We start from the raw sequence: 26,175 nt of genomic DNA on the forward strand, positions 1-26,175 counted from the left end.
CATTAACACCTTTCATTTGATTCCCATATCGGACAAACACATTTTAGAGTTACCCCTGGTCCACCTTTATGACGATATCTTGAAAAGGCGTCCACCTATAGAACTAAGGACCACTCCCTTTTAAAATACTCATTACAAGCTTTCATTTGATAACCATATCGTACAAGCACATTCTAGAGTCACCCCTGGTCCACCTTTATTGCGATATCTCGAAAAGGCGTCCACCTGTAGAACTAAGGCCCACTCCCTTTTAAAACACCCATTAACACCTTTCATTTGATACTCATATCGTACAAACGCATTCTAGAGTCACTCCTGGTCCACCTTTATGGCGATATCTCGAAAAGGCGTCCACCTATATAACTAAGGATCACTCCCTTTTAAAATACTCATTACCACCTTTCATTTGATAACCATATCGTACAAGCACATTCTAGAGTCACCCCTGGTCCAAGTTTATTGCGATATCTCGAAAAGGCGTCCACCTATAGAACTAAGGCCCACTCCCTTTTATAATACTCATTAACACCTTTCATTTGATACCCATATCGTACAAACGCATTCTAGATTCACTCCTGGTCCACCTTTATGGCGATATCTCGAAAAGGCGTCCACCTATAGAACTAAGGATCACTCCCTTTTAAAATACTCATTACCACCTTTCATTTGATAACCATATCGTACAAACGCATTCTAGAGTCACCCCTGGTTCACCTTTAATATCTTCCATTTGATACCCATGTATCAGCAGTCGACCCTTGTTCTGGACTTTTACCAATAAAAAGTGCATAGGCCATTTTTTGAGTTAATCACTGTTTTGATCTACACCTTTTTTAGGTGTACTTCAGAAAACGTGAGCTATACTTCTGTCAATTGTCAATTGTACTTCAGAAACCGTGAAATTGATCTCAGAATAAACAATAGTACTCAGAATAGTCAGTAGCACTTCAGAAACCGCTGCCGTGGTGTGGTTGTAGGCGTGCTACGCCTATCACACCGAAGATCCTGGGTTAACGCCCCGGGCAAAGCAACATCAAAATTTAGAAACAAGTTTTTTCAATTAGAAGAAAGTTTTTCTAAGCGGGGTCGTCCCTTGGCAGTGTTTGGCAAGCACTCCGAGTGTATTTCTGCCATGAAAACCTTCTCAGTGAAAATTCATCTGCCTTGCAGATGCCGTTCGAAGTCGGCATAAAAACAAGTAGGTCCATTCTCGCCAATTTGTAGGGAAAATTAAAAACGGAGTACGACGCAAATTGGAGAGAAGCTCGGCCTAAAATCTCTTACGAGGTTATCGCGCCTTACATTTATTTTATTTTTTTTACTTCAGGAACGGTAAAAATAATTTCAGAATAAATAATTTTACTTCAAAAACTGTAAAATATTTGTCAAACAATCAATTGTACTTCAGAAATCATAATATGGACTTCAGAATAGTCAATAAGGCTTCAGAAGCGGGAAGCTGTACTTCAGAAAACCATGATTCTATCATAAGAGGTTTCGGATGTAGCTTTTTTGAAAATATGCCACTCCGTACTCATGATTGTTTTTTGCAAGGGTAGAAATATGGGGCAAAATTTAATCCGGTTGTTAAAAAAGACACTAAAATTCGACAAAGTTATTGGTTTAATAGTGAGTAATATAAAATTAAAATAAACAAGTAAGGAAAAATAAGTTCGGGTGTAACCGAACATTATATACTCATTTGAGAGCTGTGGAGACAAAATAAGGGAAATCACCATGTAGTAAAAAGAACCTAGGGTAACCCTTGAATGTGTTTGTACGATATGGGTGTTAATGAGTATTTTAAAAGGGAGTGGGTCTTAGTTGTATAGGTGGACGCCTTTTCGAAATATCGCCATAAAGGTGGGCCAGGGGTGACTCTAGAATTTTTTTGTACGATATGGGTATCAAATGAAAGGTTTTAATGAGTATTTTAAAAGGGAGTGGGTCTTAGTTCTATGGGTGGACGCCTTTTCGAGATATCGCCATAAAGGTGGGCCAGGGGTGACTCTAGAATTTTTTTGTACGATATGGGTATCAAATGAAGGTGTTAATAAGTATTTTAAGAGGGAGTGGACCTTAGTTCTTTGGGTGGACGCCTTTTCGGGATATCGCCATAAACGTGCACCAGGGGTGACTCTAGAATTTGTTTGTACGATGTAGGTATCAAATGAAAGGTGTTAATGAGTATTTTAAAAGGACATGGGCCTTAGTTCTATAGGTGGACACCTTTTCGGAATATCGTTATAAAGGTGGACCAGTAGTGGAATTCACTAACTTATAACGATGCGATTTGTCGAGATTTTAATTAGCGATTTTGTCGCTTGCCTTATCGATTGTACTATTCACTAACTTAGTTTTAACAACTCGAAATAAATGGCGCTTAAATTTCGTTTTAATAGTAGAAAGGTGGCTGCACAGCTTAACGAAACCTAAAAAATGCGAGAAGCACAAAAGGAATGCCAAAAATAAATAAATTCCGTATACTAACTGCTTTTAAAAGTCATTATTGTGCAAGTTTTTACCTATTTTAACAAAAGGTAAGTAAGTGCGATATTAATTTCTTTTTTTTTTTCTCTGTTGATTTCGCAGTTATTCTTGTACCCCTTAATTGACCATCAAGTTGAGAAATAATACCATGAGCCAAGTCTGGGGTTAGTCGGTACAGCTTTTGAAACTCCGTTCCATTCAAGTCGAATGTGTTATCTACATACTTCTCTAAGAAGGTGTCTGTCCACTGGCGATGGACTTAGTAATTCTTCATCTTGTGATAAAACGTACGCCAAGTACTCAAATGCCATTTGATTTATAAATAAAGCAACTTTTCGTGTTTGAAAGTATTTAGTTAAAGTTCCGATTTTCTTTTTTAACTAATATTGTCAGTAATATTAATTTCGTGATTTTTAACGCAGCCAATTTACTTCCCTGCAAAAATTGTTGGATTACGTGTTCCATTTTCTTCATGTTGGAGTACTCTAACAATACTCCATTGCAATGCGTTTGCGGACCACCATCAGCCGATCATTGCTCGTTTTTTAACGACGGTGATCACGACACGATGACGATCGAACAGAGTTGCCAAAAGTAAAATATTGCATGCAAATAACTAATAATAAAATTTTACTTTGGCAACTCTGATAAAATGTAACAGCGCACTGGTTTTATGTATGCGTATTATATTAGTTTCTTTATTAATGAAAATGCTAAATAACCTAAGAATATTCGTAGTATAAAATATAAAAGTTGTATTGCCCCTCTTTTATTTTCATTTTAAATTAAATTCACATCGATAATTCTTTCCGACACAATTCCTCTTTAGTACTTTGACATATGATCCTCTGTGGGTGCTCCATGGAGTACTACAGTGAAAGTACTTTGGAAAGTACTCTTACGTGTGTACTCTATGGAATACTCACAAACAAAGCGAGAGTGGGATCACCTACTCCTCTCCTAGGACATCGCAATGTTAATTGGAGCACATTTTTTGTATGAATACAGATTAGATTTGGAGCAGTTCTATACTCCCAAAGGAGTATTCCTTACATTATTTATAGAGTACTCGCGTTTTTTGAAGGGTTGCCGTTTATTTAGCAACACAGATGATAGTCGATCAACGAATATCGATACAAATTGGTTACTGAATGACGAAATCGTTACAGTTATCGATTCGCAAATAAAGCGATGGCAAATGTCGTTAAAAAAGTTAATGAATTGCACTACAGGGGTGACTCTAGAATTTGTTTGTACGATATGGGTATCAAATGAAAGGTGTTTATGAGTATTTTAAAAGGGCGTGGGCCTTAGTTCTATAGGTGGACGACTTTTCGAGATATCGGCATAAAAGATGGGCCAGGGGTGACTCTAGATTTTTTTTGTACGATATGGGTATCAAATGAAAGGTGTTAATGAGTATTTTAAAAGGGAGTGGGTCTTAGTTCTATAGGTGGACGCCTTTTCGAGATATCGCCATAAAGGTGGGCCAGGGGTGACTCTAGAATTTGTTTGTACGATATGGGTATCAAATGAAAGGTGTTAATGAGTATTTTAGAAGGGCGTGGGCCTTAGTTCTATAGGTGGACGCCTTTTCGAGATATCGGCATAAAGGTGGGCCAGGGGTGACTCTAGAATTTGTTTGTACGATATAGTTATCAAATGAAAGGTGTTAATGAGTATTTTAAAAGGGAGTGGGTCTTAGTTCTATAGGTGGACGCCTTTTCGAGATATCGCCATAATGGTGGGCCAGGGGTGACTCTAGAATTTGTTTGTACGATATGGGTATCAAATGAAAGGTGTTAATGAGTATTTTAAAAGGGAGTGGATCTTAGTTCTATAGGTGGGCGCCTTTTCGTGATATCGCCATAAAGGTGGGTCAGGGGTGACTCTAGAATTTGTTTGTACGATATGGGTATCAAATGAAAGGTGCTAATGAGTATTTTAAAAGGGCGTGGGCCTTAGTTCTATAGGTAGCGCCTTTTCGAGATATCGCCATAAAGTTGGACCCGGGGTGACTCTAGAACTTGTTTGTACGATATGGGTATCAAATGAAAGGTGTCAATGAGTATTTTAAAAGGGAGTGGGCCTTAGTTCTATAGGTGGACGCCTTTTCGAGATATCGCCATAAAGGTGGACCAGGGGTGACTCTAGAATTTGTTTGTACGATATGGGTATCAAATGAAAGGTGCTAATGAGTATTTTAAAAGGGCGTGGGCCTTAGTTCTATAGGTGGACGCCTTTTCGAGATATCGCCATAAATTTGGACCCGGGGTGACTCTAGAACTTGTTTGTACGATATGGGTATCAAATGAAAGGTGTCAATGAGTATTTTAAAAGGGAGTGGGTCTTAGTTCTATAGGTGGACGCCTTTTCGAGATATCGCCATAAAGGTGGACCAGGGGTGACTCTAGAATTTGTTTGTACGATATGGGTATCAAATGAAAGTTGCTAATGAGTATTTTAAAAGGGAGTGGGTCTTAGTTCTATAGGTGGACGCCTTTTCGAGATATCGCCATAAAGGTGGACCAAGGGTGACTCTAGAATTTGTTTGTACGATATGGGTATCAAATGAAAGGTGCTAATGAGTATTTTAAAAGGGCGTGGGCCTTAGTTCTATAGGTGGACGCCTTTTCGAGATATCGCCATAAAGTTGGACCCGGGGTGACTCTAGAACTTGTTTGTACGATATGGGTATCAAATGAAAGGTGTCAATGAGTATATTAAAAGGGAGTGGGCCTTAGTTCTATAGGTGGACGCCTTTTCGAGATATCGCCATAAAGGTGGACCAGGGGTGACTCTAGAATATGTTTGTACGATATGGGTATCAAATGAAAGGTGCTAATGAGTATTTTAAAAGGGAGTGGGCCTTAGTTCTATAGGTGGACGCCTTTTCGAGATATCGCCATAAAGGTGGGCCAGGGGTGACTCTAGTATTTTTTTGTACGATTAGGGTATCAAATGAAAGGTGTTAATGAGTATTTTAAAAGGGCGTGGGCCTTAGTTCTATACGTGGACGCCTTTTCGTGATATCGCCATAAAGGTGGACCAGGGGTGACTCTAGAATTTGTTTGTACGATATGGGTATCAAATGAAAGGTGTTAATGAGTATTTTAAAAGGGAGAGGGCCTTAGTTCTACATGTGGACACCTTTTCGAGATATCGCCATAAACGTGGGCCAGGGGTGACTCTAGAATTTGTTTGTACTATATGGGTATCAAATGAAATGTGTTGATGATAATTTTAAAAGGGAGTGGGCCCAAGTTCTATAGGTGGACGCCTTTTCGAGATACCGCCATAAAGGTGGACCAGGGGTGACTCTAGAATTTGTTTGTACGATATGGGTATCAAATGAAAGGTGCTAATGAGTATTTTAAAAGGGAGTGGGCCTTAGTTCTATAGGTGGACGCCTTTTCGAGATATCGCCATAAAGGTGGGCCAGGGGTGACTCTAGTATTTTTTTGTACGATTAGGGTATCAAATGAAAGGTGTTAATGAGTATTTTAAAAGGGCGTGGGCCTTAGTTCTATACGTGGACGCCTTTTCGTGATATCGCCATAAAGGTGGACCAGGGGTGACTCTAGAATTTGTTTGTACGATATGGGTATCAAATGAAAGGTGTTAATGAGTATTTTAAAAGGGAGAGGGCCTTAGTTCTACATGTGGACACCTTTTCGAGATATCGCCATAAACGTGGGCCAGGGGTGACTCTAGAATTTGTTTGTACTATATGGGTATCAAATGAAATGTGTTGATGATAATTTTAAAAGGGAGTGGGCCCAAGTTCTATAGGTGGACGCCTTTTCGAGATACCGCCATAAAGGTGGACCAGGGGTGACTCTAGAATTTGTTTTTACGATATGGGTATCAAATGAAAGGTATTAATGAGTATTTTAAATGGGCGTGGGCCTAAGTTCTATAGGTGGGCGGCTTTTCGAGATATCGCCATAAAGGTGGACCAGGGTTGACTCTAGAATGTGTTTGTACGATATGGGTATCAAATTAAAGGTATTAATGATGGTTTTAAAAGGGAGTGGTCCTTAGTTGTATATGTGAAGGCGTTTTCGAGATATCGACCAAAATGTGGACCAGGGTAATCCAGAACATCATCTGTCGGGTACCGCTAATTTATTTATATATGTAATATAACGAACAGTATTAATTCCAAGATTCCAAGGGCTTTTGATTTCGCCCTGCAAAACTTTTTCATTTTCTTCTACTTAATATGGTAGGTGTCACACCCATTTTACCAATTTTTTTTCTAAAGTTATATTTTGCGTCAATAGACTAATACAATTACCACGTTTTATCCCTTTTTTCGTATTTGGTATATAATTATGGCATTTTTTTCATTTTTCGTAATTTTCGATATCGAAAAAGTGGGCGTGGTCATAGTCGGATTTCGGCCATTTTTTACACCAATACAAAGTGAATTCAGATAAATACGTGAGCTGAGTTTAGTAAAGATATATCGATTTTTGCTCAAGTTATCGTGTTAAAGGCCGAGCGGAAGGACAGACGGTCGACTGTGTATAAAAACTGGGTGTGGCTTCAACCGATTTCGCCCTTTTTCACAGAAAACAGTTATTGTCCTAGAATCTAAGCCTCTACCAAATTTTACTAGGATTGGTAAATTTTTGTTCGACTTATGGCATTAAAAGTATCCTAGACAAATTAAATGAAAAAGGGCAAAGCCACGCCCATTTAGAAATATTCTTTTATTTTTGTATTTTTTGCACCATATCATTACTGGGGTTGAATGTTGACATAATTTACTCATATACTGTAAAGATATTAACTTTTCTTTTAAAATTTGACTTAAAAAATTTTTTTTTTAAAAGTGGGCGTGCTCGTTCTCCGATTTTGCTAATTTTTATTAAGCATGCATATAGAAGCAAGAGTAACGTTCCTGCCAAATTCCATCATGATATCTTCAACGACTGCCAAATTACAGCTTGCAAAACTTCTAAATTACCTTCTTTTAAAAGTGGGCGGTGCCACGCCCATTGCTCAAAATCTTATAAGTTTTCTAATCTGCGGCATAAGCTCAACTCACCAACCTGATTTCATCACTTAATCAGTATTAGGTAAGGAATTATCGCACTTTATCGATTTTTCGAAATTTTCGATATCGAAAAAGTGAGCGTGGTTATAGTCCGATATCGTTCATTTTAAATAGCGATCTGAGGTGAGTGCCCAGGAGCCTACATACCAAATTTCATCAAGATACCTCAAAATTTACTCAAGTTATCGTGTTAACGGAGAGACGGACGGACGGACGGACATGGCTCGAATCGAATTTTTTTCGATACTGATGATTTTAATATATGGAAGTCTATATCTATCTCGATTCCTTTATACCTGTACAACCAACCGTTATCCAATCAAAGTTAATATACTCTGTGAGCTCTGCTCAACTGAGTATAAAAATGATATTTTAATTGAGAACCTTCTGCGAAATCATATCATCCAGGTTCATAAATCCTAGCCAAGCAACAAGAACATACACTAAGATATTAAGATCCACTCTAGGATATAAAGCGGCTGTGTGGTCATCCCAAATGAAGCTGATGACAGTGCACCATTCTCCCACAAAATACTACAGTTGATATGTGTGAAACTCATACTTCTTGAAAACACCAAAAGATATCGTTCGCTCCAGAACCAATAGGCAGGTCTCACTGGGCTAGTTTTCTAGCATCTTTCAGACAGAGATATTCCTGATAAGTATGTGCATGGACATAAATTTGCAGAGATCAAGGGAAGCAGGTCAAACACAGGGCAATAAATTTGGCACAGATAAAATTCCAATTAAAAAGTTTTGTTTGTTGTCGACCAACAACAAGAAATTCCACCCTGTTCCCCGAAAAAGTTGTACGATCAATACAATCCTATAGTCTGCGTACATTTGTCCCCTATGTGTGAGCAGTATGGGCAATCACATAAATAGGTACGATACGAATGGAATGGTCAAAAAACTTCCCGATGCTTTTGAAAAATGTTACTGAAGATTTCATGTGTTTCATCTTCACAGAAAAGGTCATTTTACTAGCTAATTTACGGGTACACCTTTTGCTGGGTTGGGAGGGTGAAAAGCATGGTTATTGTACCATGGTGAAAAGTAAAAAGTACGGTGTGGCACAGTGCTACATGAGTAACCTTTAATAACTAAACCTTGATGCAAAGTTTGCATTGCAAACTAATGGTATTATTTTATCTACCGTCAAGCTAACGATAGATAGCTACGAATCCCAGGGTGCTGAACATCTAAGCAAACTTGGCCAAAATGGGATCTTAAGAGATCCCGTCACGTTTACACCCTACGCACTGTTTAAGCTTCCACACTTCTAGAGTACTAACGAGGAACTGCCTTAATGATAGGCAAGTATAGAGGCTAGGAATGCCTCATCGTTGATGCTTTAAGAGTTGTACAGATGACGAAGAGGAGGAAACGGTAGATCACCTCATGTGCAACTGTCGCATGGTCTTAAAAAACATACTGGAAAAGGCTGAAGGCTTGTCAAAATGCTGCAATCAGAACTGCCACAGGATGCCTCCTTATGTCCCCCGTACACCGGGACATACGAGTCACCCTAGCCCAACTTCGTTCTGGATACTGTTACAGGTTGAATTCTTACTTGTCCTGCATGCGATGTGTCCCCACATGACACCAACCATCTTTTCAATTGTAATGTGAAACCTACGCCTCTAACACCAATCACCCCATCGTCTGACCCTGTTGAAACTTGCAGTTTTTTAGTACTCTCGTTAGAGGACTTTGACGACAATTTTTGAGTGGTCGTGCCCATTGACTGCGGGAGGCACTGTTAACACAACAATAATATGTGCAACTATCTGCGTTAAGTAAGTGGTGCCAGAAAGCGCTACCTGGGAGTTTCCTTTCTGTACAAACTGCACCAGGTCGTGGAGTAGAGCATCAGATCCTCGAAATGCTTTGAAGAGGAGAGGTAATGGTTAATGTTTGTGGTGTCACAGCAGGTCTCCGGACGCTGGTCTGAAAAGGCATTAAATCATCATGCATTTAATTTATCGACAAGTTTGTCGAGAGTAACCATTTCAGATCTTCGCTGTCTGCCTTTTTATTCTACACCTCTTTCTCTAGAAGTTTTCTCTTGGAATTTTGATATCAATCCCATTTCCTTCTACTTATTGCATCCGTCAATAAGTAATCCCTACGTAGTAATACAAGCAGGCTGTTATCAAGTTTTCTTTCAAACACTTTTTCGATTTACCTCGTAATATCTGGAAAAGGGAACCGGAGCTGGGATGTACTCAACACATCTACAGTTAAGCCAATCATTCCGACTTCCTGACGTATGACGTGTATTCCAAGCCGAGGTCTATGCCATAGACAGCGGCAAAGCTGCTCCAAGGTAGTGCGGTCTCCAACACCGACGTAACAATCTTTGTTGACAGCCAAGCCGCCTTAAGGGCATTATAGTTCAACATGATAAAATCGCACATCAAGCGGAGGTGCAGAACCTCTCTGGCTTCTATAAGTCATCTCAATGTCTCCCTTTGCTGGGTCCCGGGCACAGCGGCATTGAAGGGAATGAACTCGTGGATGAGATGGCTGGGAAAGGTTCCGACTTGGACATAAGTGAGATGGACAGCTCCGTTCGACCGCCGCTGAGTTATATCCTACGGAGAATCGATGAATATGAGAACAGGGCAACGGACTTGCTATGGACCAATAGGGTTGACTGCGAAATCTCAAGGTCCTTATGGCCATGCTTGGATAGGAAAGGCACCAGCTTCCTTCTCAAACTGAACAAATCTGCGGTGAGGATACTTACGGGTTTCATCACAGGTCATTGTACCTCTTCAGAAGCTGTCAGTATGAAAAGGAAGAGGAGTCGATCTACCACTTTCTCTGCCGATGTCCGGCGCTTCAAAGAAGAAGGCTCAGATTATGGGCTCACGGTTCTTTGACAGCCTGGCAGAGGTTGTGAAGGTGGACGTCTCGTTTCTTCTTGGGATCATCAGGGAAAGCAAGTGGTTCGTTGAGGACCACTAGGAGGAAATGGGGCTAAACGAATTTGCCGCCACCCTGTACTTACTGAGGGCACTCACAATGGACAAAAATGGACGAGTGGGTAATACTCCCGCACGCCCTCTTAACTTAACTTAACCTAATCTACCTCGTAATATAAAAGCTGCTTTGCCATTCTCCACCATATCAAAGCTTTTGCGCTTTTTCTCGAAGTAAAGAGGCTATGCACACAGTGCAAATATTCAGTCATTTAGTTCTTTTCAGTGATCGCGTTTAGTGGTACACAACTAAGTACAACTTTCTAAATATAGAACCAAATAAAAATAAACATTTTACATATTCTGTTGGTCCAGCTAGAATATTTGAAAGCGTTATATACGGAATTGATTTAAAGTTCGACTAGCATTGTTACTGAAGCTTAGAAAGTATTATGGACTTACTTTTTCTGAGTAAACGAATTTTTCTAGGCACCGAAGAGGGTTTTCTTAATGGTGGTATTATCGTCGATACCGAGGGTATTATACGTAAAGTTTTGCGCACTGCACAGGAGGTGAATACTTATGTCTACAATACGGAATCGGAAGCGGTGAGGAGAAAAGAATAAGAAAATATTGAAAGGGAGCTAAAGAGAATTAACTTTATATTTCGCCGGCTAAAAGCCGATGCTTTCAATATGTTCTCTGTTTATTTTCGCTTGTTGTAGGTCTACGATTTTGATGATAAAGTACTCATGCCGGGTCTTATAGATGCTAACGTAAATATAAGTGAGCCGGGACGCAAAGATTGGGAGGGATTTGTGACGGCAACTAAGGCAGCGGCAGCCGGCGGTTTTACCACGATCATCGATCGACCTACGTACGTATGATTGATGTTAACAAGTCGATCATAATAAAAACAGCGATCTTATAACGATCTTTCGTGTATCCTTAGTAACACCATACCAACTACAACTAGCGTTTCAGCGCTAAAAACGAAGTATGGCGTAGCTCGTGGTAAGATTTATGTGGATGTTGGCTTTTGGGGTGGTATCGTGCCTGAAAATGTTAAAGAAGCAGATACGCTATTGGCAGCGGGAGCTATAGGGCTGCAGTGTACACTTTCACCAACCCCAGCACCAGTTGGCGATGCTTTTCCTGCGATGAACCAAAGCGAACTGGAATCTGTGATCGGTAAACTAGAGGATGGTACTGTTGTGGCGGTAAGTACCTGCAAATGGTGGACGTTCGATTATAATTGTTGAAGTAATATTTTCGCGCGGCATACATATCCTATTTTTTCGAAATTATATGTAGAAATTGATTCACTAACCGTCCTTTTATCGTAGTTCAGTGCTGAGTTGCCGCTTAAGAGACCGATTGCACCAAATGAAGAGGAGCCAAAAAAATATGAGTCTTTTCTGCGTACAAGACCCGAAGACATGGAAGTAAATGCCGTAGAAATGATCAGCCAACTAGCCAATGCAAACAAAGGGTGAGTCGGAGGCTGAGTGATGTTTTGCATATCGGACGGTTTCAATGTGGGAATAGATGTGTCAAAGTTAGGCAGGAATGTTGCTCAAAAGTATCAGGATTGATGGTTAGTTCTCTCCGTGGGTAATATTAATTAGACATATTATTATTTCTAGAATACTTGTCCTTCTACCCCATTTGCACTATTCTTTTAAAAGCGAGTCTAGTAGCTGGCCACGCCCAAAGGTTTAAATTCGGTATAATTACTAGGTTATGGATTTGACACAGAAAACAGAGGTTCGTGTACCTCAAGGCGGTCCCTATAAACTTAAAATTTGTGAGAAGCCATGTCAATATTAATAGTTGATTGTAACCAGATTTGTTCGTATCCGCAATCAGATATAAAAGGGGTTATTTTAAACGGCTTTCTTAATTTAATTTTTTTGCTTTCTTAATTTATCCAGCAAACGTTTGCACATCATGAATATAAGCTCTGGAGATGTATTACCCATAATTGCAAAATGCAAAAGCGCTGGCGCTAATCTAACTGCTGAAACTTGTCCACACTATCTCGCACTATCCTCGGAGCAAATTGAAGATTGCCGCACAGAGTTTAAGACACAGCCACCAATACGCGCCAAATCAAATCAGCCAAGACTTTGGGAAGCTTTGAAAAGTGGCTGCTTAGATATTATCGCTTCCAATCACTCGCCCGCAACGCCTGGGGTTAAATGTTTGAACTATGGGCGTACTCGTGGAAACTTTTTAAATGCATGGCCGGGCATATCTTCGCTGCAGTTGGGTGAGTCGTTGGTGTAGTTAAAGGGTTCTTAGTTCAATAAACGTTTATGATTCTTTTGTAGGACTTTCTATAGTTTGGACTCACTGCCAAGCTCATGGTCTCGGTTTGGAACATATTTATCGTCTAATGTGTCAGAATCCTGCTGCGCTATGTGACCTATCAAATTTTAAAAGTAAAATTGAGGAGGGTTATGATGCCGATTTTTGTATTTGGGATCCAGAAGAAGAATTCAGTGTATCGACGGATATGCTTTACTCAACTAATAAGGTAAGACATTTTTGTATCTATGTGAGTTTGTATAGGTAAAGCTGAGTATTATTTCGCTTTGTTTTTAGGCTACTCCGTATATGGACCAGCGTTTGCGCGGTGTGGTACATGCCACAGTTGTGCGAGGTCTGCATGTTTATCAGCAATATGAAGGTTTCGGTCAGCCACTGGGGAAAGTACTGTTGCGTAAGACCGCTAAGAAACTTGTCAAATTTGTTCGCATGTAGAAGTCTGCTAATCATGGCAATAATGTAATAATAAAACAAAGACATCGAAAATAATTTGACGTAAACTATACTTGGATGGTGGGTATGGACGCTTAGCTGCTAAGGATATTACGGTCATTGCGTAGAAGTAATTACAATCTTTTTTGCTTTGTAGTAATTGAAGATAATTGAGAGTATCAAGGGGGATTAGGTTTTCTTATCTCTTACGGGTATACATCCATTCGCATATCAGAACTTAGCCGTTGGCCCTTCAATTGTTTGCACTATGTTCATATTAACATAAAGTTCACACAGTTTATTATTACACTTCCTTCTATACACGCGGTTTAGAAATAAGTGTTTCTGAAAACTTTTCCACCGAATACCCCAATAACCTACCCATTTTAATTGTATGTTCGCTACATTAGGTCAGGTATGACGAGCTATTTTGTAAAGCATCACTTTTGTTCGTCGAGAAAGGAGCGTTAAGTTTGAAAGTGCCACTCTATCGGAGTTCTAGGCTGATTTCGATTGACTGCCAGGCTTTTATGCCAGCAAGTAATTCCTCTTGCCCTCTCACACTGCAAGTCCCGCTTTTTTGGCATCTTTATACACGGCGCGTTTGTTAAGGCCAATGACATCAGTGTTAAACAGATGGCAATCGTAAAGCTGACAGATTATATTAGTTGGTCTGTTGCGCTAGATAGATCTTTTAGATAGGGCTGCAAATCACACCTATATTCCCTTCACAGTAGCAGACGTCGCAAGGTGCTATTGTCCTGCAACCTCGCCCCGTTTATCGCGTTTCTTATGTGGTAATGATCGCGCCAGTTGCTTGTTCGATGCGCTACCTGACCCCAATTGGAAAAACCAAGGGAGCTCGGGAGTTACGAGGTTGATTAGCGGAAATATGAATTTCCCAGCGAAAAGGATGTAATGTAATGGCGCTAGTTTCCGGAACGTACCAGATGAAATCTGGTCTTTATCTCTACAAGAACTCAAATCATTTTCCAACTGGTTCCTCCATCAGAGTGGGGGCCTCCTTCCTCCTCTGTTGTCATAGGCAAGAACTGCTAAAACCTACTGAGCCGGAAAAACTTCCTGCATCCATATAGCACTGCATAGCAGCTGCCTTTTCATTCGCTTATCTAAGTTGAAGTCTATATAAAGCCCATAGAGCTCATCATTTACTCGCTGACTTGTAGGGGCCCATAAACCTTCCGAAGAACCTTCGCCCATATACTCCTAGAGCCGTTCTCTTTCATGTTATCAGCGTCTATCCTTCCGATTTCGTTTCATACCTTTTTGCTTGGTGACGGATCGGCACTTCGGGATCTACATGCCTGGGCATCTGGAGTCGGGTTAACCGCCAAAGCGAAAAAAACAGATCTAGTATTATTTACTAGGATGTATGTCCCTAATTGGACTAAGCCTAACCTTGGAGGGGTAACCCTACAAGAAAAATATAGCACCAAGTATCTAGGAGTTATACAAGATAGTAAGTTGTCGTGGAAGCTCCATGTGGAAGAGAGAGCGAAGAAACCCTTCGTAGCACTCTATGCATGCAAAAGGATGCTAGGATGCTTTGGGTATTTACGGCAATTGTCAACCCCATACTTTACTACAGGGTTCTTGTTTGGTGGACAGCCACACAAAAAAGTACGTATAGCAAACAACTTGAGAGGGTATGCAGAGTATCAATTATTGACATAACGGGAGCCTTAAAAACTACCCCGACAGCAGTATTGCATGCCATTCTTCACACAACACATCGCAGTATAGCGCCATCTAATATCCGACAAACGGTATATATGGTTCTGTGCTTGAGCTTCGAAAGAAATATTGGGGCCACAATTTAGCCAGAGGGTTGGTGCCGGGGTGCAGAAATGGCAGAACATGCTATACACGTCTATACGGATGCTTCCATATTAATGAAAAGGGTTGGGTCTGCTGTTTACTGTGTCGACCCAGAAATAAGTAGATTCTATAGGCTGCGAGATTACTGCAGCGTTTTTTAAGCGGAAATTAGCAGTGAAGAAAGCAGCAGAAATTCTGAAGGAAGCGTGCTTAAGCTGCAGTCGCGTCAATTTATATATTGATAGTCAGGCTGCGATTAAAGCAATAATCTCACACAGTACTTCATCAAGTGTTTTGAAATGCAAAGAAGCATTGGAAACACTTCGCTCAGGCCGGACCATACATCTTTACTGGGTTCCCGGTCATAAAGGGATAGAAGGTAACGAAAAGGCTGATGAGTTGGCGAAGGAGGGTGCAACACTCGCTGAGTCGACGATAGGCCTCCCAATCCATTTGGGAGAAATCAAAAGGAGAGAGGAGTTGCATATGATCCATCAAGCAGGAAAGGCGTGGACAAAAGCAAAATTTCTAAGATCATGTGCAAAGCCTACGATATTAGACTCAGAAAGTGGCTCATATCTCTGAAGAGAGAAGACTTAAGGCTCACGATGGGCATACTGACTGGACACTGCCTTCTGGCGTCACATGCTTATAAGTTAGGCCTCGTCAGTAACAGCAAGTGTAGGAAGTGTGAGCTGCATGAAGAAATGGTTAAGCACGTTCTGTGTTCATGTCCTGCGCTCGCCAGGTCAAGGCTTCAGCTATTAGGGGTGGCAGCAATTAAGCTGGTTCTTAGAAAACTTCTAGTATTTGCCAAGAGGACGAAGTTATTCTATAACATATGTCCTGGCATCTGATTGGGGTTCTTCCGTTTGGTCGTCTAACACATTCTGGTAACACTATGGACACATTCAGTCTATGTGAGATATTTATTGACCAGCCAGTTCAACCTAACCTAACCTAGGCCGATGAAGACAGTAACGCCAGTAACGGCACGCCCTTATAACAAAACTATTTCACAACGGTTAAGTTCCAAAGCTTGTAATATTTCTCCAGCATCAATTCAAAAGGAGTTTCCCTATAGAGGTTCCTTCTGTCTGAAACCTCAGCTAGTTTCCTCGCCAGATGTCATTGAGCCAGTGGTGTTGCATAAGTTTTGCGTGGAAACCCATTTTACACCTTGTGCGAATGGGTTACTGAAAACCTTGATTTAGTAAAGTTCAGTTAATTTAAACATAATTGTAGTAGCAGTAGGTATATTGTTTATTTTGGATAAATGTCTAACTCTGAATTCCGCTGAATAAAACCACACTACTCATAATGCTTACTTTATCCGAAACACGTAAATTACGATGCGGAATTATAATTTCTTCATCATCATCACTCTGACTTTCAACGGCTTCATTTTTGATTGTAGACCATTCAGCTCCTAACTTTCCTTTGTTTGCCTCCTTCTGCATCTCTTCGCTATTCTGCGGATCCACCTTAAATGAAGGATGTCGGCATTCAAATATTTTTGTATAAAATACCAATTTTCTTTGTAATATGGAATCAATAAAATATCTTTGAAAGTCTTTGGAACGTATCTCAAGTTTGCCATTTGCATGATATTGCGTACGAGTTCCTTCAAAGCGATAAATCACTTTAACCGGATAGTATTTTGGCAACAGAACAGGTACAATAACAGTAAAATAAACTCTTGCAACAGTCAATGGGTTTGGACAAGCTGGTGTGGGTTTTGAAAAGCATGCATCCAAAAAGTATTTAGCACCTTTACGTGGTATTACATTCGTTTTATCATTAACGACTAAAGTGAATTTGGTCGCTTCAGAGAGATGCCATAAATTTATGTAATCGCGTACTTGTGAGAATATTTCATTAACGGAGAAATCCTGTATATTAACCCATTCAATATATTTCTCCTTATATTCGGCATCGAAGTGTAGGAACGCTGGATATTGTGATGAATTTCGTGGCACATTTTGCGGAACGGGATAGAAAAACTCTCCTTTCACATCTTTCTGGATCATAACGATTGCCTCTGTTATTATTTTGTTAAGTTCATCGGCGACGACGCTCACAATCTCGGCGAAAGCAAACAGATTTATGTAACACTTTGAAGCTGGATGGAACTTGTGTACTATACATTCACTTTCGGCATCGCAGTTCATCTTTCAAATGTTGGGTTGAAGTCGTGCAAAAAGTATGAAGTTTCACAAAATATAACCAATTTTTTTCGAATTATTTTTTCTCCAATTTTAAAGTACAAAATGATACCCAAATTTAAAATGACAATCAATAGGGATTTCTGCAATTCTTCTACACTTTCTTATTTTATATCATCAATCACGATCTTGCATGATTTTGGTGTAGTACAAGATAGCAAATTCTAACAAGCGATCACAAATAATGGTGACTCGTGTTGGTCGCACTTTGAATGAGGGGTCGACTGCTTAAGCACGCCCAACAATGCCGGGGGGGGGGGGGGGGGGGGGGGGGGGTGGGGGGTATAGAAAGGCACGTTTTGACTCTTATATCAATAACACTGTATGATAAAATCACTTTTTTCTGGGTGTTGGACCAAACCTATTACACAGGCGGACAAAATTTAACCAACCTTCAGACCCAGAAACCAAACCATATATTTCCGAAGGTTTATGATGCGCGAATCCAAATGTGCCGTCAGAATTGCTCTATCAGCTCTGGTTTTCGAGATATCCTGACCTAAAAGTGTAAAAAACACCGTGTTTGCCCATATTTGAGGTTATGTAGCCTTGCAGATGTTTTCTTTCACCAAAATTAAAGAATGGTATCTTTAAATACAAGTCTTCTTCTTTCAAATGGCTTTGAGTTTGCCTAAATAAAATTTTTTTGTTCGCTGAGATACCGCATTTTGAAATTTTCATGTTTCTTTAGGAGATACGTGAGGGTTGGTGGATTAGGAGTTAAGTTGGTTAGCCCACGTGTGGTGTGAGATATCTAGATAAATAAGACTTATTTTAAGAAATATATGCGAGTAAACGCTGTACCCAGGATTAAGTGGGTTAGCCTGCTTGCGCTATGATAGGGGTGGTTTCTAGGGGTCAGGGCTGTGTGTGACTCGGTACCCGAGGGTTAGATAGTGTAGAGGTGTGGTGAGTTAGCACACTTATGGTGTGAGACAAAATTTTAAGAAAAATAAGACCCAATTCAAGAAAATTAATAATCGACTATATCATGTCTATATTATCTCAATCGATTTTCAGGTGTAGGAAAATTTAGAAACATGAAAATTTCAAAATGCGATATCTCAGCGAAAAAAATGATATTTGAGCAAACTCGACACCATTTGAAAGAAGAAGACTTGTATTTAAAGATGCCAACCTTTAATTTTGGTGAAAGAAAACATCTGCAAGGCAAATTAACCTCAAATATGGGCAAAAACGGTGTTTTTTGCACTTTTAGGTTAGGATATCTCGAACACCAGAGCTGATAGAGCAATTTTGGGGCCAGATTTCGATTCATTGCATCAAAATATTTCGAAAATATATACCTAGTCCGGTTTCTGGGAAATAGGAATCATAAATGATTATTCAAGAATAATCACATTTAAGGTACATTTTTCTCCCGACGATACATTATTTTTCGAATAGAAATGCTTTAAAATTTGAACATTTTTAATCATCTTGGGATATGATATTTAAATATCTTTTGATTAAAATTTTCAAAAAATGCTGGCTGGGTAGCTACTAAGACATACGCCGCCGAAAAACGCCGCCGCCGCAGATTTTGGTCGTTTTTCGCGTCATTGCGGTATTGCTTTCAATAAAACCGTTTAACTAAATTTTTTTTTTATAAATTAAAAATTGCTTAAAATAAATTTTTTCATGCATTTAAAAGCAATAAGGGCAACCCCCGCTTAATTCATACAAATAGACATTGGTTAATTCTTTGTAGTTCTATAAATAGAACAAAAGCAAAAACAATACCAGTTTCTTTGAAACCGGCTTACAAAACAAGCATAACTTTACCACATGATCCCATACGAAGTATGGACTGTGACAAAGGCAGTTGGGATAAAGTTTACAACAACTAATGCATAACGTGGCTGAACGCGTTTCCAACACTTCAACCGTCGTAGGAGTGCGGGTTCAAATCCCACTCCCGGGAGAAAATGCTTCGAAGAGATTTACAGGGTATAATCGAAACAGCTGTCTCCTTGTCCGTCCTGATGTCACGTTGTTAAAAATTTTCCCAAATTATGAAAACAATTTTTTATTTTGTTTTTCATAAGTCGCTTCCTATTCATGTATGTAATATGTGTTCCAAATATGAGCAAAATAGGAACACAAATGCGATTTTTTGAAATATTTCGATCTATGCCCCACCTATCGGAGTATTTTTCCTTATTATTGAATTGTCATCGGGTTCTCAACTATATTCCAAGTTTGTAGCTTATCGGGAAGTTACTTAAATTTTAATTTTAAAATTCGTACAAGCTAAATAAAACCGTTTAAAAAACGACCAATCTTCAGGGATTTTTTGCGTTGTTTGGGATTAGGGCCAAACCACAATAAATAAAATGTATATATCCGAATGTCTATATTTTGGAGGGTAATTTCCTTGCTTAAGAACTTATCTCTCCAAAAAGTTTTGCATGATCCATTACCGTTGTATAGCGCAATTATAAAGCCCAAATTAAAAATTTATGGACAATAAACTTCAATTATTAAAAAATGTATTTAATTATTTTGTTTTTTTAAAAAGCTGTAAAAACTTAATTTGGAGTTTTCAATAAAGCAAGGGTTTCTAAATTCACCTACAACTCACTTAGTAGGCAGCAGTGCACGGAATTTACAACATTATTGGTAGCTGAACTAAAGCCCAAATCCACTTTCAACACTTCCAACATATTCGATTTTTTTTTTTTAAGTATAAAATTTTAAGCAGTTTTACTCACAGAAAAATAATAAAAATATCTCAACTTTCACCAATATGTTTATGTTTCGTTTACCAATTTTGAATTTTTAAAAGTCCATGCACTGGTTGGCAGTATTTAGAAATCGAATTGCATTACACACGCAAGATAGTAAACTTAAATAAATATATAAACCTGGTTTTTAACTTACAAGCTAGAAACTTAAATCTATTTATGTAAAAATATTCTAAACTAATACTAAAAATTTCACTGTCATGTTAGTGTTTTTAGATTGTATTAGTTCGCTTAAAAATCTCACTCTACTAGGATATGCAAAGCATATAGCTAAATAGTAAGCGATTTAGTAATTATTTTATCATGATTTTTACAAGCATACAACAACTTAAACTTAATAATATTAAACAGACATTCATTTATACTTTAAATATATATAATTTCATAAGTTACCTTAAGCTAATTTAAAATTTATCGCCAACGCAAGAGTACCCACTCCCATCGTCAATACTAGTCGACAAAAAAACCTAGCCCATGACATCTAACCATCACCAATTATACACATACAATTTTTTATAATTTTTTTTATCCGAATTTGAATTTAAAACATGAGTAAAAACAAGCTTTTGATATACAGCGGTCACTATATTAGCCACGAAGATCAAAATGTTTAAAATATCTTGCTGATATCGAATTCGTCCTTATGGTGATGCCAAAAAAACTTTTCGGCGTGTGCCTTTTATTATTTATCGGCTTTTGGTAAATTTCGAAACGCACTTAGCGAAATTTAATTAAAATATGATCCATTCGCTCCCCCGATGTTTTGGGAAGTGTTAGCAATGTTGGTGGTCCTTTGCCGGATATAGATGCCGTATGTTTCGATAACAAGCACCATTAAGGAAGTAGCCCGACCACCTCGGGAACGTTTTAATATGACCACATTGAACCTTCTAGGCCACACCAGCTCTGTCTATCAGGAAAGTACCTAAACATTACATTGAACTAATCAGCCAAAGTTAATCACTGGGAAAATACTTCTATGTAAATCCGGCTTTACTTTCACCATAAATGATATGCGAGGAGCATTTACTATGTCAACAACAGCAACAATGCAGGGTTGGTATACGGTGATAACGGAGTGGTAACTGGTCTTTGCTCCGCGGGATGAATGACATTGTTTTAACTCTTGTCCTTTCTTTTTTCCAGATTCAACGTATAACACCCATACATTGGAATACATTAAAAACCTTGACAATGAGAGGCCGTTTTAAACCTTATAAAATGTAATTCCCCTTTTGGGTACATCTCATTCAACTTTTGTATTAGTTTTCGGTTAAATGGAATTCACATAATTATCGAGCAAAACCACTTGACACCTCACGTTGGGATTCGTGCGCTTCCGTCTGCCCGTAACAGTACTTCGGTGTACCATCACGATATTTATTCTCATGCGCCACAGAATGAGAATTTGTACGGCATTTAACCAAACACAACTCAAAATGATCTTCAACACGCGCAAATACTGCAGCTTGACGGCCAGTAATTGTACGTAATACTAACTCCAATAAAGCTCTTTTCGCAGGATGCAAGCAACAGGAGACGCAATATTCGTATATATCACAACAATGTGTTGTAGCATTGCACGTATAACAGGTGTAATATTGAGTTTCAGCCACTTCAACATCACAACAACCGCTCGGCAATAGCAAGTGTTCACGTTGGCATAGAAATCCACGATCATCGACAAGTATATCGCGTCCTTGCACAGAGTTACGACATCGCATGTCTGGGTCATTAGTACGATTTTGTGGTTCGTCGGGCAATAGGTGTTCTTGTAGTGTGCGCCATATGAGTGGACGCGCTCTCTGTACAGTAAGTACATTGTCTGCATGTAGTGCGCGAAGACCGCCATGCTATAGGAATGGGAAGATGGAAATGTGATCAGTTATTTTCTGTTATACTAATGGCTTACCTTAAGTAAATTTGTTATAATAAATATTATGGCAAGTATTGTAGCGGTTATGTATAGTAGACGGCGGCCAGCAAATCGTGGCCACATTGTCCTTTGCTCTCTTAGTGCAAAGTTTCATTCACTGCTGGTGGAGCGCTGGTTAGCCAATATTTAGGCAGCATTGCGAACGTTTCCCCAAACTTGTAATCATATATTTAGTCGTTTAGCTCAGCATTTGTGAAAGAATCATAAAGTTTTTTGAGCTTTCAGTTTTATTTACAAATATGTAAATAAATTGCAATAACAAATGTTTTATATTATTTGATATATTTCTTAAAGAAATTTGACGTTTGAAAAGTGTCATTTGTGATCAGCTGTTAGCAGTGCTGCCAGTTACTAGTTTCTTATCAATTTTTGCGACGCATGTAATTGAGGAATTACTGATGGCTGAAAAACATTGCATGAACGTTGTCGGATAGGTAATACGGGTATACCCAAAGTTACAATGGGAGTTTTTAAAAGCTTCTTAAAGGCCAATCGACAATCCTACTCAAAACTGATAGATAAGTATTGTTAATCCTTTTGTTATAATTTACACTAGGGTCCGACTGCTGATACACGTCCATTGTCAGGTAAGGTGTCAAAAGGTACGTCTTGTTTCAAAAGTGTTCTGCTATCAAAAGATATTGACAAAGAACCCAAAAATTACCTCGGGCTGGTCCAAAACCGTGTGTGGAAGCCGTAGTATTCTTGAGAAGAACACCATTCTGCTCTGGCGACTTCGTCCACGCTTACAAAAAACTTCCCTTAAATTTTGTTTACAGCAACATTTGACGTGTACTCGCCCTCTCGACCCCTGTATAATTAAATACTCTCTTTTAGAATGCATTGTTGCATTTTTAAGACAGGGTTTGCTGTTTTTTTTAAAACGAATTTGCAAACGCACTCAATTTTAAATGTGATCTTTTTTTTGCCATATACTGCTACTCTACTATTTTTTTCAATGAATATCCGGTGGGTTTTTTTCGCCTTCCAGACAAATAAGCGGACACTATGATCTGATGATATAAAAGAAACATAGAACTCTTCTTCCACCTTATCCACACAGAGTCGATAAATTCCATTGGCGATTTACGCTCGGTAGAGGTATCAGATAAAACTATCGTATTCTTGCGGAAGAAGAAGCCAGAATTTCCAGAGAAATTTTAGTCACTCTGAGGCCTGAAATACATAAAACTTTGCGAGCTTTCCTCGCTTTGACACGACAAAGGGCTGTACTCCTATTAAAATCACATTAAACCTTCTAGGCCATGCCACCCTCCCCATCCCCGAATACAATGAGGAACTTGGGGTCGCCAGAGCCTCGTCTGCTAAATATGCGTATGATGCATTCATATTTGTAACAGGATTCCCCTCGCGTGGGTGAGGTTGACAATTGGGTTAAGCTATATATAAGCTATAAAACTTTGTTTAACGCTTTTCAACCCCTTGAATCTCTTTTCGGATTAGCTTCCGTTTTAGTTTCAGGTTTTGGTTCCAGCTGCGGATTCGGTTACGATTGTGGTCCCGGTTACGGTTTCAGTCCGGTTTTGGTTGCGGTCCTTTTTTGGTTTAAATTTTGGTGCCGGTTTTGGCTTTGACTTCGATTCCGGTTTCGATTCTGGTTTATGCACGGCTTCGATTGTGGCTTTGGTATTGGTTCTCGCCCGCTATAAGTTTGAAATTTGTTTACCTGACACTACCCTTTTCCCCTTATTATTCAATTTTGTTCTACCCATATCCTTCAAGCATTACACTTAAGATGCCTCCATGTATTGTTGTGACTCTGGCTCTATTGCCAGGTCTTCAGTGCCACCAACTTATAATTATTTTACTGATATCTTGCGATGCTGCTTTGGCAGAAGCAATGTTTAACGACACCATTGGCCCTTAAGTGGGTTAGGGGGCTTAGAGTATACCCGAGGTAAGTACGCCTGTCTTAAAAGGCGAGTAAAATACCAAATTGATTCAAGGGGCTGTATAGCGCAACCCGTCATCATCAGATCATAATGCTGCCAGCGCAATATATAGTTTCTCCAACCCAATTGTCAACCTCCCCTACCCGTGGCGAATCCTGTTTCATTAACAGCCGAGACTCTGGCGATCCCGAACTACTGATGGATCTATGGGGTCATACCAAATCGTTCACGAGATGGTCGGGCTAGTACTTTTATGGTGCTTGTTACCGGAACGGTAAAGGGCCATCAACACCGATAACACTCCCCAAGGCCTTCGGGAGTGTCCTTATTGCTACAACAACAACAACAAGACCATTGATGTGTACACGTCAAGTTTCACTTAAATGTCATGTGCTTGACAAAGTCAATCAATGTCGGCGGACTTTTTTATGAACTATGCAAGGACTTAAGCCATTTCAAAATCGAAGCGGTTCGAATCACTCTTTGACGTTTAGCTGTTTTCGTGTACCACTAACCACCGATTTAATCGCCTCAAACGATGCAATATTTCTATACCTATTAAACGCCGTTTTCTCCATCTCCGGTTAACGCTGACCGCGAGTTTATTAAATAAAAATAGTTACAGGAAAAGCAAATTAATTGATTTTTCTTCATCCTTCATTATCATCTTTGGGGAATTTTTTTTAACTTTTTATACGATTCGGTCCAATGTACATGTGTATATTAGGATGCTTCTTTGAGGGGGACGATTTTTGTTCACTGCATTTATCGAAACAAGAAAATATGATTACTGGGTATATAAATGAGAACACTTTGAATAATTCTAGCGAGGATTGGAAATTAAAACTGATTGCTTTGATTAATGAAATTAGTTGTATTAAGCGACTAAATGGATGACAACAGGAATATTTTAAGAGCCGTTCCATTCTCATAACATGACCTAGCCAGAGCTTTTATTATTTGCACCATATTAATCCTTCAAAAGAGTTTTCCCTTGAATATTCCAAGAGAGCTATTTCATCCTCTCTCGGAATCGAAACTTTCCATGATTCTGAAAGACATATCAATAGAGGTTATGATGAAAGACTTAGAGAGCGTGAATTGTGCTCTTCTAGAGAGGTCTTTGCTCTTCAACTTCCTGTTGAGCTCAAAGTAGAGCTGTTTATTTTGATTTCAAAACTGACATTATTTTCACTGTAAATTCTGTTTCCCAAATAGACGAAGCCCTCGAAATTTTCTCCGTGTACAGAAACGTGGCGGCCAAAGCGCGAATGTACCGATTCCTTCTCCAACGAAACAACCGAATGTACATATTGCAACGAATTTGCTGCAAATCCTCTTATTTGCAATCCTCTGCTAAGTTCGAATCACTGAACTGTTGAATAAATAACTCCAATTTGTAATAATGCAAAATGGCCTTTATTAAAGTACTTCACAATAGCACTCAAACTGTGCAACGAATAGCTTGCTTAATAACCAAACTGATTGATAGCTCAAATGAAACTCTACTATTCAAAATAATACTGCTATTACTCGCTAGATAGCGTCTTAGTCGAACTGCTTGACAACTCAAATCAAACTGAATTCCAGCGCCTCTAAAATTGCCGCCTTTTATACTCTTTGATTTCAACCTTCGCATCTTCTAGGCGCTTCCAGAATCTACTAGTCCACCAGCTCTCAAACTTCTCAGCTGTAACTGCAATTGCACAATTTTATAGTTTTTCTCATTGCATTCTTATAGGAGTATCTCAGATATATGCATGTGTTTGTGCATTGACTCTCCGCTGCTCGTATACGTACATGGTACATATGTGTAGACGCAATTATTGCTTCGTTTATGTAGATACATAATGATTGATCTATGGTCACTGCTTAGCATCGGCTTAGAGACGATAGCATCACCCCTTAGTTTTGCTAATATTCGTAACAATATATATATATATGTATATGTATATATACATCAGAATGTATATTGCATATTTATATCGTTACTAAACTGATATTACATTCAAAAATCAAGTGGATTTGCAACATAAAATCTTTACATGTACGTTCTTTACAGTCCATAAGGTCGGATGCCCCACCCTTGAATCAGAAATCATTTTATTGCATTAATGTTCATTGCTGCTATTGCCCTTAGTGTATTGCAAAAGGAGGTCATGATAAAATTTCAAACGGAATAGAAACAGTTTTTTAAGTTTCTTTTGACTGAGTATGTCAATTACTTAAATAACCAAAACTGTAACTTTTTAACTGGAGTGACAGTTATT

The 26,175-nt window shown here is 39.0% G+C and overlaps 3 protein-coding genes across 4 annotated transcripts; 1 reads left to right on the forward strand and 2 right to left on the reverse strand.

Moving 5' to 3' along the window:
- The first annotated feature begins 10,750 nt into the window (after nt 1-10,750).
- On the forward strand, nt 10,751-13,302 carry LOC137248297 (allantoinase). 2 transcript variants are annotated; one of them, XM_067779169.1, is made up of 7 exons: nt 10,751-11,090; nt 11,208-11,359; nt 11,435-11,702; nt 11,829-11,974; nt 12,417-12,754; nt 12,816-13,021; nt 13,090-13,302. In XM_067779169.1, the coding sequence occupies exons 1-7, from the start codon at nt 10,935-10,937 to the stop codon at nt 13,246-13,248; spliced, it is 1,425 nt and encodes a 474-aa protein (XP_067635270.1). In that variant the 5' UTR covers nt 10,751-10,934; the 3' UTR covers nt 13,249-13,302. The 2 variants fall into 2 exon arrangements, with proteins under 2 accessions (XP_067635270.1, XP_067635271.1); XM_067779170.1 differs by having other exon boundaries at nt 10,751-11,054.
- A 3,062-nt stretch (nt 13,303-16,364) lies between these two features.
- On the reverse strand, nt 16,365-17,324 carry LOC137248723 (uncharacterized). Its single transcript, XM_067779629.1, has one exon. The coding sequence runs from the start codon at nt 17,253-17,255 to the stop codon at nt 16,365-16,367; it is 891 nt and encodes a 296-aa protein (XP_067635730.1). The 5' UTR covers nt 17,256-17,324.
- Nucleotides 17,325-19,768: 2,444 nt separating this feature from the next.
- On the reverse strand, nt 19,769-22,268 carry LOC137248298 (SREBP regulating gene protein). The gene is made up of 2 exons (XM_067779171.1): nt 21,969-22,268; nt 19,769-21,909 (listed from the first exon to the last, which is right to left on the reverse strand). The coding sequence occupies exons 1-2, from the start codon at nt 22,053-22,055 to the stop codon at nt 21,349-21,351; spliced, it is 648 nt and encodes a 215-aa protein (XP_067635272.1). The 5' UTR covers nt 22,056-22,268; the 3' UTR covers nt 19,769-21,348.
- Nucleotides 22,269-26,175: the final 3,907 nt, after the last annotated feature.

This window comes from Eurosta solidaginis, chromosome 4 (genome assembly GCF_040869045.1).
Source record: "Eurosta solidaginis isolate ZX-2024a chromosome 4, ASM4086904v1, whole genome shotgun sequence".
Lineage (NCBI taxonomy): Eukaryota > Metazoa > Arthropoda > Insecta > Diptera > Tephritidae > Eurosta > Eurosta solidaginis.

Excerpts from the sequence above, each read along its gene's own strand:
- LOC137248298 (XM_067779171.1), bottom strand. The coding sequence starts at position 22,055 with ATGTGGCCACGATTTGCTGGCCGCCGTCTACTATACATAACCGCTACA. Across the intron at positions 21,910-21,968 it reads TTATAACAAATTTACTTAAG|CATGGCGGTCTTCGCGCACT; the intron begins GTAAGCCATTAG and ends CCATTCCTATAG.
- LOC137248297 (XM_067779169.1), top strand. The coding sequence starts at position 10,935 with ATGGACTTACTTTTTCTGAGTAAACGAATTTTTCTAGGCACCGAAGAG. Across the intron at positions 11,091-11,207 it reads ACAATACGGAATCGGAAGCG|GTCTACGATTTTGATGATAA; the intron begins GTGAGGAGAAAA and ends CGCTTGTTGTAG. Across the intron at positions 13,022-13,089 it reads TGCTTTACTCAACTAATAAG|GCTACTCCGTATATGGACCA; the intron begins GTAAGACATTTT and ends CTTTGTTTTTAG.
- LOC137248723 (XM_067779629.1), bottom strand. The coding sequence starts at position 17,255 with ATGAACTGCGATGCCGAAAGTGAATGTATAGTACACAAGTTCCATCCA.